This window comes from Dendrobates tinctorius, unplaced genomic scaffold (assembly GCF_039654945.1).
Source record: "Dendrobates tinctorius isolate UK_male_01 unplaced genomic scaffold, ASM3965494v1 ptg000062l, whole genome shotgun sequence".
NCBI classification, from domain to species: Eukaryota; Metazoa; Chordata; class Amphibia; order Anura; family Dendrobatidae; genus Dendrobates; species Dendrobates tinctorius.
The window spans coordinates 4,865,428-4,881,770 of NW_027361730.1; the positions used below are offsets into that span (position 1 = coordinate 4,865,428).

General features: G+C 39.9%; 1 protein-coding gene across 1 annotated transcript; it reads left to right on the forward strand.

Moving 5' to 3' along the window:
* Positions 1-13,704: 13,704 nt before the first annotated feature.
* LEP (leptin) lies at positions 13,705-15,780 on the forward strand. Its single transcript, XM_073579603.1, has 2 exons — positions 13,705-13,854; positions 15,427-15,780. Exons 1-2 carry the CDS (start codon positions 13,705-13,707, stop codon positions 15,778-15,780), a joined length of 504 nt encoding a protein of 167 aa, XP_073435704.1.
* Positions 15,781-16,343: the final 563 nt, after the last annotated feature.

Consider the following 16,343-nt stretch of genomic DNA (forward strand, 5'->3'; position numbering starts at 1 on the left):
ACATATGCGTTAAACGGACTGCGCTAGCGCAACTGCCTTTTTTGAATCGCGGTATGCGATCGTGCTAGAGCAGATGCTTCATATGCGCTAGCAGTGACGGACCCTTGGATACTGCAGAGCGCGTCCGAAGGTCCGTCATAGAATGACGGCACATCGCTAACGCATGACGGATTATGATATGCGTTAACAATGCGCTCGTCTATAGCAGTCTATGTAGTGCATTAACGCATCCGTTACATAGTGTTAATGTTGCTATGTAACAGATGCGTTAAACGCACCCCCCTAACGCAATATGAACCCAGCCTAAGACCTCTGTTGTCCAAACCTAGCATTATTATACACAGCAACCAAATTACCATAAATATTTCTAATGCTGTTGTGGTGTGTTTTTTTTTTTACTGTGATATTCTAAAACTGCATTGTTTTCACAGCTCTATAATCAGATTTGCAGTCTTAGGAGGAAAATTATAAATGAATGTAAGTATATAAATGGCTCTTAATAATAATAATATGATTAGATGTTATTTCATGTCCATTTGAAGGAACAGTGTTCGACCAAAGTTGACCACCCTTCATTATCACAGGATCTGTGAATCTTCTGTGAATTAGTCACTTTAGGACCAGGCAATAACAGAAACCAGCATTGGCTTAAGAAAAAGCTTAGATTAGTCTGATTGCTATGGGCACACGTTGAGTATTTTGTAAGTTTTTTACTTCAGTATCTGTAAGCCAAAACCAGGAGTGGGTAAAAATTACAGAAGTGTTGACGTGTTTCTGTTATACTTTTCCTCTAATTGTTCCACTCCTGGTTTCGACTAATAAATACCGAGGTAAAAAACTCACCAAATACTCAATGTGTGCACGTGGCTATAGAGTCTAGAGGGAATATTTTTCTCTTTCAATGAAGACTGGTTGAGCCACCTGTGCATGTTTAGGGAGAGGTACAAGGACATTTGTTAGTCAATGAGTGGTGTCCTAAGCTTGGGGACAGTTTTAGACAATCCACAAAAAGATGTATGTAACATATCATACAATACACTGACAAAAAAACGAGTAACAACAATGTTTTGAACATTTGATTTTCAGGCTCCATATCTCACCATCCACTACTGCTATGAATTTGAGACTACCATCATTTTATGGACAATAATCTTGGCTATTTCATACATAAGTTTTGACTTGAAACTATTGAGCAAATTATTAGTTATGCAGATTCTTGTCATGTCTCTTCATTGCTACTGTTTAACTCCTAAAAATCTAAATTTTAATTTCTATTATTTTGTAAATCCACTTTTGGCTTTCAACACTGCCTGAATCCTTCTGGGCATGCTCTCGGTCAGATTCAAGCATGTCTCGACTGAAATCTGATCCCAAGTCTCTTATACATGTTTCCAAAGTTGGTGCATACTGGTTGACTCATTTGGGTATGTATACAGCTTTTTCTTCAATTCTACCCACAAATGTTCAATTAGGTTGAGGTCTGGGGATAGTGGGGCCAATCCAGCACCTGTCCTACATTGTCATTGAACAATTTCTTTACCACCCTCGATATATGCTTCTGGTAGCTTTCTGCTGGAACACTATGTCATCTTTTTCATACCCATAGTACCCGAGTGTATGAAGCAACTAGTCTTGTAGGATACTCACATAAAGCTCAGCATTGAAACTACCATCAATCCTGGTCAAGTATTAATTGTTTTTGGCTGTGAAACAACCCCACATCATCAGGCTTCCAATTTGACAGTTGTTTCAATTTCTTCATCCTTTAGCCCCTTTTCCCTTGTTTTTTCCGGACCCACTTGCACCCATCAGAGCTTAGTCTAATGATTTTCGTTTCATCGCTCAAAATCAACCGTTTCCAAACTTCTACTGTCCACTTTTTGCAGACTTGAGACAATTCTTCTTATGATGATATTGAAGTCGAGGCTTCTTCACCTTTTTTCGGGCCACCATTCCAGACTTATGTTACATGAACCACACAGTGCTTGCATGGATGTCTATTATCTCACTATTATGAAGCATATGAGCCACCTCCACTGCCATGTTTGTCACGCCAGAACTGATAGACCTTGTGATGAGCCGACTTGTTGGCTCTGATATTGTATCTGGACGTCCATATCATGGCTTTTGAATTGATGGACAGACTTCATTTCAAATTCTTCCTACTGTCATGGCACTCACATGATGCAGTTTGCCATTTTTTTTTTGGCTGAGATCGCTATCAATGAACTGGATGATGTTGTTTCTCTTTTGTTGGGAAATCTTCTTTATGGCTGCTCCTCAATATGGACCAGTGACTATTTGCTTGGGAATCAACCTAATAACACAATTATTAGGAAATGTGAGAACAGGTGGTAATTTGTAGTATACAGGAAGAAAATGATTTTTCCACCAACACAAGCAAAACAGTAACAATGAAGTGGCATGACAAGAATCTGCATAGCTAATCATATGCTAAATAGTTGCAAGTTAAATATATGCATGAGATAGCCAAGATTGTCTATAAAATGATGGTAGTTTCACTTTAGCAGTAGGGGATGGTGAGATATGGAGCCTGAAAGTTCAAAACATTGTTACACTTTTGCTCGTCAGTGTATATTAAAGTATGTTTAACAATCACTTACAGTAGAATTTTTATTCATAAATTTGCTACATGACACAAATTAAAATGATAAAATAATGATGAAATAAAACGTTTAATGTCACATAAAAAACAAAAAAATCATACTTTTGATTATTATACAGTATATTTTCCTTTGCCTATTTAGTAGTATATACTGCATTCTACAATGCTCTACTGATGTAGGTTACATCCACATTTACCAGAATTCAAGCAGACTTTGAAAAGCTGCAACATACCAATAAGGCTACGTTCCCACAATGAGCTTTTGGTGCGTTTTTGATGTTGCGGAATTTCTGCGCTTATTATTTAAATTAGGTGACTTGTGTTTTTTTCATTTAGCGTTTGTGTGTTTTTTTACATGCATTTTTATTGCATTTTTGACGCTGCATTTTTTGTTTCTGTTTCGTGTATCATGCTGTAAATAAAGCTGGTTTGTTTTTGATACTTTTTTTGCTTCGACAAAACTTTATTGACATACTTAGATGTGGACTACATGCGTTTTTTATCGTGTTCTGCCATGGAAACACAATAAAAATGCTTGTGCATTTTTTACCTGTGGAATTTCCGCATATAGTGCAAGTCTATGGGGAATTTTGTTTCAGAAAACTCAGTGTACCTGCAAGAAAAATTGACATGCTGCGGATTTGAAAAACACACCACAGGCAAGTTTACATGTAAGACTGGAGTAACACAAGGTAGAAAAATAAGCACCGTATTTTACATCCATAATACGCATAAATGGTCCATAAATAGTGCTCCATATGTCATCCGTTGTCAGGGTGTGGCCGCGTATTTTTCTCATGTAAGCATCCGTATGGCATCCGTACCCCGTTTTTTTCTCTCAATCTTGCAAAATGGACATTTAATGTTTTGAGGCCTGCACATAATTTAAATCATCAGCTCCAACACTATTTATTGCCTCAACATCAGGTGGCAGCCTCCAATCTGCCCATTTTGGTGCTGTGCTTGTGTGGTGTTGTTAGCAAACATGTCTGACACACTTCAGTTCACCCCAACTGACCGTGTTCTCTTCAACTGGGTTTTGTCCAGGCGCTTTGGCCAGCCATACCCAGTGATTGTGGATCCGAGGAGGAGGAGACGCATGTGGGTGCATCCGCATTTGAGACAACGCCTCAATAAAGGCCATTTTCAGAGGCTTTATGCAGCTCTGAGGACGCATTCTGACAAGTTTTTCCTCTATTGTCGGATGACCGTTTCTACCTTTGATGCTTTGTTGGAGACAGTGCGCCCAGGGATCACCTTCCAGGAAACCCGGATGCGCAAGTGTATCTCTTCGGAGGAGCACCTTCTCCTTATGTTACGGTATGTATTTCTCAGCTACAGAATGTATGTAGATGATTATTTTCTCAACTAATTCTCTTACTCAGTAACCCCTTTTTGGCCAAGAAACTTTAGGTATTGGTACCAAATATATACTCTGAAACTTAGAATACTTTGATGTGTTATTCCACATTACATAGCCGTGGGCTATGTGTATATGTATTGTTCGCCTAGCTTCTTACTTACACACTGTTCTAGTTATCTATATGTAATGTGTGCATCCTTGAGCATGTATTTTAATGTATACATTTTCTACATTTGTTTAATTGTAGGTTCCTCTCAACTGGCCTTTCTTATGCATCACTCCATCTGGAGTTATTGATTGAGCGATCGACAATATCCGGCATCGTTTGTGCTACATGTTCCAAAATCTGGTCCGGAGTTCATCATCTGGTCATGCCAGAGCCCAAGATGGTAGACTGGTTGAGGATTGCCAGGGGATTTGAGTTGCACTGCCAATTCCCCAATTGTATTGGAGCCCTGGATGGGAAGCACATCCGTGTGCGTAAGCCGCTGAACTCAGGGTCCCAATTCTATAATTATAAACAATATTTTTCTGCAGTTTTGTTGGCTCCGGTTGACAGCAACTACAGGTTTATAATTGTAGACATTGGGGCTTATGGAAGAACTGGAGACTCTAGAGTCTTCAGTTCTTCCATTATGGGTCGGCGGCTGCGCAGTGACCTGTTGGACCTATCACCACGTCAGCTGCCAGGCTCAAATCAAGAAGCGGTGCTTTATGTCCTAGTGGGGGATGAAGCCTTCCAATAGACAAGGCATGTCATGAGGCCATACCCGCGCAGAAACCTTGACCACCGGCGCAGGATTTTTAATGTGCGCCTTTCACGTGCCCGAAGACTGGTGGAGTGCGCCTTCGGCATTCTTTGTGCCAAATGGCGTGTCCACCAGTCTGCCATTCAGCTGAGTGAAGCAAACGTCAATAAGGTCATCAAAGCTTGTGTGGTCCTCCATAACTTCACTAGACTGCATGATTGCTCCTCATCTGATGTAACTGAAGGTGTGGTGGACATTGGGGCTAGGCCTACTCCACATGTACTCCCTTTACGGCGTCCTCTCTCAGGACTCAAAATATGTGATGTGTTCACCCATTATTTTGTTTCACCTCATGGTTCTACTACCTGGCAAGATCAGGCTGTATCTATGTTGTGATGTTCTTATGTGTGTGTATATAATTTGTTTTTGTTTGGTCTTCTCTGATTTGTGTTGTCTGTTTATATGTGATAAAGTTGACTTACTTATTCGAATGCCTCAAATAATTCAGGAAGAAGGCCAAAGATGCATTTTCAAAGCTTTTATAAATTAAAAAAATAGCTTACAATACAGTGTACCATATTTTTGTCATATGGCAGATATTGATCATGCCATTTAGCCTTTTCTGTATATAACATTGTAATTTTTTGACACACAAAGAGGTAACAAGAAATTATAAATACCACCCAAAAAAATTTACTAAGCAATTAGCTATTTTATAACTGCTGGTAGCTTGGCGGATGTGATGGTGGGAGGCCTTCATCTCTTTGTTGGGGGTTGTTGTGCCCAGCTTGACCATCACCCTGTTGGGGTGGATGATCTTGGCCCTGTGGGAAGATGTGCCCATGTTCCTGCAGCTGCGCACCAAAGAGACCATAAGGATACTGTAGATGATAATCCTGTGGCTGATTGTAGCCACGTCCATCATACCCCCCAATATGACCATGTTATCCAAACCCAGGTTGGGGCCAGCCTCCAACACCAGGTCTGTACAAGTGGCCATATTGGGCAGGTTGGTTATAAGCTGCCATTTGGCCCTGTTGTGGCCAAGGTTGGTTTGGGGGGGGAATGGGTGGAGGCGTAGGCACATGTGCAGGCGGAAACTCAGATCCTAATTGAGCATGCACAGCTGGTTGTTGGGCAAGGAGGAGACGGTTACGGGCTGCCACCTCTCAAGATACTCAAACAACTCATATGGGTCATTGGGGTCTGTGCATACATCAATTAGGATCTGAATGGATCTGCGCACACGTAGCCTCACCTCACGGGGTAGGGGACGGAGGTACAGGGTCAGGTTTCGGGAATATGCCTCTTCACCCTCATCCTGGGCAGCCCTGGACAGGTAATTTAGGACACCTGTGTTTACCTGCCTCCGGGTATCAGAGCCAGTGTTGTCCCTTCTCCGCCTCCATGGCGGACTACGGCTGCAGGCTGGGGGGACCCCTCAACATGACCAGTAGGGCTGCTGCTGTTGCCAGGGTCTTCTAAGTTGCTGGCTGCTGGTGGCTCTGCTGGGTCTGGACCAGGTGCAGAACCTGATGCTGGGCCTGATGCTGGTGGAGCTTGGGGGTTGCAAAAGCTCTGGTCAGTAGATGGGCCAGCCACCTCTTCACATCCCCCGTCCGGGTCTATAATGGGCTCAGTATCCGACCCTGTCTCCCTCTCTGTGAGGTTGGACTGAGTTCTGTTAGGAAATGTTAAAAAAAACAAATGTAGCTGTGACCCTAAAAAGCATATGTGTCATGTGGTGTGAGATCTGTACTTACGGTCTGAGATCCATACTGGGTGCCAAAAATACCAAGCGGTCAAAATAGATATATTTCCGCTTGGTCGGTGCTGCTGCCCCACTCCAGGCCCTCTGCTGTCTTTCCCGCCGGTACTGGTTGCGGATGCTGCGCCAGCGTCTCATCACATCCTCAACTGCAATATGAAGTGAAAAGGGACTGTAACCTTTGTGGATTGTCCCAAGCAAAATTCCTAACATTTCACATAGTCACGTGGCCTAGTATGGGGTGGTTTTTATCTAAATGTTTCTTTAGCAAACAGGGATACCTATATACACAGTCTAGGATTGTAGGGGCTACATTTAAAAAAGCTCACTTATGGGCTTTAATCTGATTGGTAAAAATGACAATTACTTACGAATGTGTTGTTGCTCCTCACGTGGCCGTTGGGCATAGTCTGGGAACATGTGTACACAGATGCGCATGCCCCCTCTTTGCGGCCCCGGCCAGAATAATGGGCATCACGATGGTCCCAAAGTTCGGGCCTTTCCTGGACCAACACAATTAGGAGCTCCACATTAATGTGGCCAGACATGATGCTGCTAGGACTCCGTGGAGGCGTACTTCCTGAATGTCTGGAGCGCTTTTTGAGCTAATTAGCATGTCTAAGCTTCCTGATGATGGATTGGCCCATTTCCTGTCACCAGGAAAAGTCTTGCGTATTTCTCGCAAGTCACACGGGTGTTCCATGTGTAATGCGATGTTTTTGCGCACCCATAGACTTGCATTGGCGTACTACGGTCGTAATACACTGACAATCGCAGCATGCTGCAATTGACAAGGACCGTAGAAAATACGAGTGAAAAATAGGGCTGATGGGAGCTACCCCATAGAGAATCATTGGTCCGTGTGCAATGCGTTGTTTTATCGCCTCTCACTCGTCCGTATTCCTCTCTAGTGTGACGCCGGCCTTAAAAAGAATCACAGTGAGCAGGAGATTTCTATAAATCTCATCCACTTTGCTGGAACTGTAAGATGCTGCGTTTTTTACGCAGCAAAAACACGAAGCGTTAAAATGCACCAAAATCTCATTGTGGGAACATAGCCTTACTGTAGGAAGGAGTGACATTTACAATAAAAGTCCCATTGCAGATTTCAACCCTTTTAAAGTAGCATGATTAGAATCAGTGGTGAATCCACATTAAAATCAAGGGATTTATCTGATATTTTCAGTACAATCCACAGCAGATTAGCAGTAGAAAATCTGCAACTTGTTGACCTAACCTTAGAGTCAATTTAGACATCCAGTTTTGTTATACGTGTTCTATGAGTGTGAACATTTAGATCAGAGCAACATACAACAATGTACAGTATCTGACAATGTCAAATTTGTTAACATTTTTTGAAGACAGATGTCATGACTCCAATTCTTTGAATTTTTATATGTGTTCCATGAGTGTGTTTGTAAGATAAAAGATGAACCTATGGTAAGCCATGGACATTTTCATGTGTACTTTTTTGTAGATCATTCATCATTAGACCTTCCGATTTTAAAATCAAAATCCCCATTCAAGTCAATGCATTCATGAGAAAAAAACGCCAGCACGTGAATGCCAAGTTAATGCTGCCTGTTTTCCCTGCCTAATGGATAAGAGAAGCTTGGAAACCGTCATCTTTTTATTTTGCAAATGTGAAAAAACGGATGCCACAGTCTTTATGATTAAAACAGATGCGAGGAAAAAAATGGATGACAATTGAGTCCAGCACACTGAAGAAAACACCTGTTTTTTTTGTATACACAAAAGCGGTGTGTGAATTAGGTCTTCATGTAAGGGTGGGACAAAAGCGGTGTGTGAATTAGGTCTTCATGTAAGGGTGGGACAGGACTGTAGTCATGACCTGTATTACTGTAGCAGCTGTGTCCAGTCCTTCCCCTATATGAAATAATACTCTTCTCCTCGGCATACCTGCATCTCCAGATTCAGCTTCACCCTGGCACTTCCCAGGCCATAACGGTCCCTCTTCTTGGCGACCCCCATCAATGGAGACACAATCTGAGATAACTTTAACACTTTCTTTACTTAGGATTTGGCACGTTACATCAACTGTTGGTACATTATAACATTTGCTTGCTTCCTGAACTTTCCCTTGCTTGTTGTCACTTCTGTGCAGTACACGCCCGGACCGGACCATACTAGACTGCTTCCCAGTTCCTTCCAGGCCTGACCTCACTATAATGACATTTCCTGCAGCCTGTTTTGCCCCAGACATGAATTCAACAATCACTACGTTTGGTGGCCCCTGGTGAAGCATCCGGCCCATCTGTACCGATCTCGTCGAAGCTTCAACTCCTTTCATCTCCTTAGTCCAGCCAACTTCTGCCCTAAAAGCATTGGCCCAGGCGGTAAGATGCCATATCTTCCTTTTCCTGTTCTCACCCACTGCTAAGGCATGCAGTGGCCGTGGGTAACGTGGGCTATAACGACTTAACTTTACGTGACTGCCAGGCTGTCCGAGCCTATGGCCTATGTGGACACTTGGGCGCCCTGGCCCTGTCTGACTAAACCACTCTTCATCACTAACCTTAACTCTTGGCAGCCCCTCCTACAATTAACCCTCTATGAACCTCCTATCAGGCACCACTAGTATACCCCCATCTAGTGGCCCACAACATAATTACAACTACTCGGTCTATAGGGAAACTATATACTAAGAGTGCCATCCTCTTATGTCCTAAGGAGGATACACTAACTTTTCCTGACTGTACATATACCAATAACACATAACATATATGCAATATTATAATACAGGAATACAAGGCAATATATTACAATTTTCTATATAATGGTAACACATTCAAGTGGCAATACCATAAGCAATGAGTGGTAATACATAGTTACACATGTAGCAGTACCGCAGGCAATTATCATAAAGCACATCTATAATCATAAGACAATCGGAGGAAAGGGAGGCATAAAATACATTATATCTTACCCCCTTACATAGGGACACGGGATATGGCATTATTTATTGCCACTGACTAAAAATAAACTTGGTAAGGAGCAGTTGGTAAATTTGTCACTTGGAAATGTATGCCCCTTTTTCCAACACAACTAGCATGTCTTCATTTGCAACATTTATATACATACATATATATATATATATATATTTATATATACACACTTATATATATAGATAGATAGATAGATAGATAGATATAAATGTATCTATCTATGTATATGTGTATATATATACACACACACACACACACAGAGGGCGCAGGAATACCAATTTTTCAGAGGACAACTGTCTTAATTGCATTTAAACATAACCTCATAATTATCACTCATGTTGATAGCTGGTATACATATACGCATGCATATAAGCACATACAAGGGCACATAGAAAACCAATTTCTCTGTGTATTTATTGGATAATTAGTACATTCTTCATGAAGACAGATAGAACATTGCATTGTACAGTATGTATTATATTAAACAAGTATTACATGTACTAGACATACACAGTGCGACCTAGCATCTCTAATCACACAATTTCCATTGATTTTATGTAAAAGTTCTGTTCACAGAAGTTGTGTACACAACACTGAGCTCACATGCAATAATAAATGTTATAACACACAGTTTGGATCAGTTTTCCTGAAAGATGACTTTACACTTCTGAATGCGATTGTAAAAAAATAAAAAAAATTACATAACTCTGGAAAAGAGTTAAATGTCTTTAGGGAGTGAGTAAAAAAAAAGTCTAAAAAATTAAGTGACAAGTGTGACAGCGTAAGTTGCATTAGCCATTGGATGAGTAATATGTCTGAGCTGTGTCTATATAAAGACAGGGAAAGATGGACTATCCATCACACTTCATTCAAACTAAGACACACGTGAGAGGTAAGGACGCTTTTCAATACTTATTTCTTGGATTAAGATTTTTCTATGATAAGATTATTCCTAAACTGTTATTGACCCAGATTCCCTGATTTCATGTGAAGACATGAAAGTGAGAAGTTATTCATGTGTTCACACAACTTTGTAGGTTATTTTTTTCCCATGGTTTCATTTCTCATGTTACGACAGGGTAGATAATGTTGCTAATAGAAAATATGCTTACAGATTTCAAATATTTGATACTTAGCCATTTATTTCCTTGGTGGACTCAGAAAAAAGTACTTTTTAGTACACTAGATTATTCTTTTAGTTATATCAAAAACTGGTGTTTTCCCTGCTCTATCTATGATAATAAAGTAATAATAAATAATAATTTAATAATAAAACTTTATTGTCCATATCTTGGCTACACATTCCTGTCATTATATACTTATTGCAAGCCTTGAGTGGGACATTATGATTCATTCATTAAAGATTTCTATCCTAAAGTGTTTTATAATAAGTTGTCTAATCATAATGCAGTTGTGGTCTACATGTCACTGTTTGACCTTATGGTCAATAAATTACAGACCTGTCAGACGCAGCACGTAAAAGCAGCCATAGATGTGACTTACCACTGGGGTTTATATATCTATAGTAAGACCCAGATAAAAGAGCATGTTAAAGGGGTTGTCCGCTACTCGGATAACTACTTCTTAAATACTATATTGCAACATGTAAACCATACCGCCACTGTTACAATGATGTCAGCACCAGATCTTGCGGAACTTCGAGTGACATTATTATGCATTATGTGCTCTGCAACCAGCTAATGGGCTGCTTTGCTCACACTTTTTTCGGACAAACCTTAGATGTTTATAGGAAATGTGAGACCTGCAGCCCATTAATAACCACTGATTGGCTGCAAGGCTTACGTGGCATACTAATACCAGGTGAGTAGAGTTGAGCGACTTTGGTCAGATCAGGTTTCATGAAACAAAATTTGTTTCAGATAAAACTGGCCCGACTAGGGCAAAAAAAGTCGGAGTTTCGTCCGAAACCCAACCCCAATGCAAGTCAATCGGGAATAAAAGTCGGCATTGAGTGGATGAATGTCATCCGCTCAATGCCGACTTTTATTTCCCATTGACTTGCATTGGGGTCGGGTTTCGGACGAAACGCCGACCTTTTTTGCCCTAGTCGGACCAGTTTCATCTGAAACAAATTTTGTTTCATGAAACCCGATCCGACTAAAGTCACTCAACTCTACAGGTGAGCCATGGGAAATTGGTGCGGACAATGTTGGAACAGCACCGGTGCGGGAGGTATATTTTATTTTTATTTTACTCTGTTGTGGACACCTCTGTAAGACCCGAAATTCTGTTTATATAAATTAAGACTTATTACTTGCATATATTTCACCACACAAGATTTTTAGAATACATCTTTCATATTTTGGATGTATAGAGTTACTATAGAGATGTTCAAATCATGTTAAGGGAGCAAATATTGCCTGTATGTAAACATAAGCCGTAAGGACATTACTAGGGCTAGTTTTCTGATAAATGCTACATTTTCTCCCAAATTTTCCTATTTTTTGCACTTTTCTTTTTTTAATTCTAAAAATCAATGCTGGACATTTCCCTGCACTTAGATAGGCAATAACGCCCCTAAGGCCAGTTTTATTACATTTTTCCTTTCCTTTTGGGAAAAAGCCACTCTGCTTTGTAAAATCCTGGAACAGAAAAACAATTGTCCATGATTTCTTTCGCCTCTCACTGTGCCAAAGCTACAATACAGAGGTTTTCAATATATAATCTATATCTCTAGAGTTTATCTATAGACATCTATTGAAGAAGAGAAGGACGTTGCTATTGATCACAGTGCAAAACATTTATTAGGGCCCCTAGGAAAAAAATAGAGGTCTAACAATTCACATATTGCTCAAGTTTTACAAGTTTATATGTTTGGATAAAACACAAAACCTTTTTCATTGTTTTGGCTTCTTTTAAAATGTCATTTCACAATATCCAGACACATAAGAATCCCCTGACTAGCAAATATATTTTTAATGTAAAAAAGAATCAAAACAAAAGCAAAACAATTTGGCAGCTTAACACCTCTAAACATACACGTAATAATATATAATACATTACATAAGAAATGATACCTTTACTGTAAGTGTACAAAGCAGAAAGGTTAACAGAGCTTCGGGAATGGCCGGAAGAGTTTCTGGGAAACATTCTTTAGTTCTCTAAATTGTTCTCATTTTCTAGTTGGAAGTTTCTGTGTGTTCCCCAAGGCAGAATGTTGCTCTCAGAGTAACTTACTAAATATTTGCAAACTGTAAAATTCATAGAAGCATGAGATTGGAGAGGCAGTCACTTCCCAGCATGGGGGAAGGCAAAGGTTTAATATGACTCATTCCTGCTCAGATATGCCTCTGCAAAAAAGGAGACCCGTCCTCATGAGGTCATGGTGAATAGACGCTCTCTTACTCACTGTAATGTGTAGCCATATGCTTCAAAACAATACTGACAAAGCAATGTACTCCACATATATAGAGCAATGATAGTACAATGATAAATAGAGGCAGATTTGTATATGCTAAATAAATATATATGCACCCGTCATCCTGGTATATTTGTCCCTCATCCTTGTATATATATCCCTCATCCTGGCACCATGAATAAGTTGTGTCTACAGTAACCTGTATTCTGTTAATCTATAGTCTACAACCTGTAGTTTGCAATCTTCCAGCATTGGAGTCAAGGCATACTGGGAGTTAAAAATTGGAAAAAGCAAAGCACTTATTCTGATGGAAGTCAGCACATTGCTGCAGAATCTTTTCTCTCTATCGAAAGAATACAGGCTACTAGAAATATCTCTTTTTGGAAGGGAGCAACAAGGCTTTTGATGGCACTTACCAATAACAATTACCATTTTTATCTTCTCTTCTTGCAATTAGCTCATTGTGTACATCCAGAAACTATCAACCTGTCCAGCCCTACGGCTGCCCCCAAAGCTGCTATGTTAGTTACAATGTATCAGTCAGTTATACTTTGTTAGCAATACACAGAAGTGACACAAAAATCCTACAGTCTGGTAGTTTTATGCACTGATACTTTATAACAAGCCCATAAACTATGTAGCCTTTGAATATATACTGTACAATACATGTTTTTATTCTTTGGCTACAGTCAAGTATTCAAGATCCAAAGATGCCAAGATGCTGAAATGCAAAGTTCATTAGAATAATGCATATGTTTTCATTGTACATTGATTTAGCTTTCTGTTCTGTGGTTTTAATTTTTTGTCATTTTTGTCCTTTTTAGTTATTATTATACAGTGGTATACAAGGAAAATGCAATACATTCTACTATCCTTATTTTGGGTTGTTTGGATGCACATACCTCAGTGCCATGGAAGGGCATTAAGAACAGATCGACTAAAGGCTGATGCAAAGCTTGTCTCCAAAATTTTGATAACAAGGATTGGGGAACATCCAATTCAGGTGAGAGAATTGGTGGCATATCAACAACTTTTAATGAATTAAGGAGAAGCATTAACTTAAAGGGATTTCAAATTCATAGCATTGCAGTCCGATCAACCAGCTGTTCCATGAGGGTGTTGGGAGTTGGATCCTTACTGATCCAATAGGGATTTCAAGTTCAAAGCATTGCGGGCCCATCAACCAGCTGTTCCATGAGGGTGTTGGGAGTTGGATCCTTACCGATCCAATAGGGATTTCAAGTTCAAAGCATTGCGGGCCCATCATCCAGTTGTTCTATGGGGGTGTTGGGAGTTGGATCCTTACTGATCTAGTACCATATGTATGGCCTTTCGGTGAATATCCACTTTTAGTCTTCGTGCTATTTTCAGGAGAAGAATTCAGAGGTGAATAAATTTCATGATGTATTATTCTCGGGGTCATAGTACATTTCTAGCATAGACATGGTGAACGGGGAATTTGTCAGCACAAAATAACTGTTTAAACTAAGTACAGGTGCTCAGTGCACCATTGGCATGGCCAAACAGTTCATTGCACCTTCCCACCTACTTGTTTTCTATTTGACTCTGCCTTTCTCTGACTCTTGTAATACCATAATCTTCAATCAAGAAAGAGAAGAGCAGAGAAAGATGTAAAACACATAGTTGCCAAAGCGCCCTGAACGGTTTGACTATGCACTGCGCACTAAGCGCCTTTGCTTTGTTTGTATAGTCATTTTCTGCTGACAAACTTCCTTTAATTGCTACAGATCTTGCTACCTACAGACATCACTGTGAGAAGCTTACTATACTACTATTTATTCTTGAGTTCATTGTAAAAACTGTGGGATTTATTTAAATATTTCACTTTCTTACTTATACAGTGCCATCATATTCCGCAGCAATTACAGACATTATCAGAACGTGCCAGAATTGCAGCTTACATTGAGCCAACATTCAGGGTCACATGCCATGCACCACAGTTATTGTTTTAGTCACTTTTTGATCCTTGTCAAGTGGAGTAGCCTGGTAAGAGGAAGGCTTAACTTAGAATGGACTACATTAAAAGAAACTGGTCTAAAGGGGGCAAACGAAAAGGCTCACCTACTGCTGCTCTTTCTGTGTCCAGCATGTTCTATGTTCTGCTCCTCTTCTCAGTGACATCACCGCTCTTCAGACTCTCCAGGGCACACCACGCGCTGCGTGACAGTGGCTTTTGCAATGTAAGCCCATGGAGCTTCAGAACAAGACTACATAGGTTTACATTGTAAAAGAGACTTCCAACTCACGCATAGGGCTTAGAGTGAAATGGAGAATCTGAAGAGTGGTGACGTCACTGAGAAGAGGAGCAGAACGGCGCTAGATAACAGAAGAGGGCAGCATGAGGTGAGTATATTAACACACACACACACACTACATACCCATATGAACAAATTATATATATTAAATATATAATATATATATATATTCTCTGGAGGGCTTCTTTAAAGATGCATTTAGTGAATGGATTACAGACTGATGAGTAGAAAACTGATTGTATAAGATTGGGTTTATGTGCTCCTCACTTATCTTCATTTCAATCCTTTTCCCAATTCAGCTGAATTATCCCAGCAGTTTGAAAAGCAGTGGCTTAGACTTCATTCCAGATGAAGAGATATTAGTGAGTCTGGAGAAGATGGATGAAACGCTTGAAAAATTTCAGAATATTCTATCCAGTATCCCAATGGAACATGTGGAACAAATGCTGAGTGATATTGAGAACCTTCGTAGTCTGTTACAGATTCTTAATCTTTTTATGGGTTGTGCAGCCAGAGAACCTCGACAGACAAACTCGGAGTATTTAAGGGAACAGCATGAAAATGCGTCATATACAATGGAAAAAGTGACACTTGATCGACTAGAAAAAACCTTGGACAGCATTGTCAGACATTTAGATATCACAAGTTGTTAGAACGTCATCACAGATTTTTGTGATCACCAGACTATCTCTGTACTTGAAAATGTGGGAGTGTTTCCCCTTCTCGACACACTACCCTTCCACCCATGTTTGTTATTCATAGTCCTTAAGCTATAAACCAAATGAAGATTTTTATTGATTCAACCATATCATATTGGCTGCAGATCTCTTTCAGGGCATTGACTATTCTTTGACTTTCTGAAATTTCCATAACGTCTTCCCAACTTGAATGAAGGAATGGGATCCAAACAAGTCAATCATGGCTACCACTTATTATTTGGGACCAGAGGAACAAGAAAAGCTGCAATACTTGATGTTATGGACTTCAAGACACCCAAATCTTTTGCACTAATGACTGTAGCAGTCTGACAACTTTCCTAGATTAAGATTTGGTCATAATAATGTTTTGTCATCTACTTTATGTGCATTACAGTTGTTTGCCCAGCTGTACTATATTTATTTTTAAATCTTTTACAAATGTTTTATATTTATGTATTTTATAATAGTAATAGTATCTTATATTATCCAACTCAAGTCACACAGTTCCAAGCACAATA

Coding starts and splice junctions, on each gene's coding strand:
- LEP (XM_073579603.1), top strand. CDS start 13,705: ATGCAATACATTCTACTATCCTTATTTTGGGTTGTTTGGATGCACATA. Junction 13,855..15,426: donor TTGGGGAACATCCAATTCAG/GTGAGAGAATTG, acceptor TTCCCAATTCAG/CTGAATTATCCCAGCAGTTT.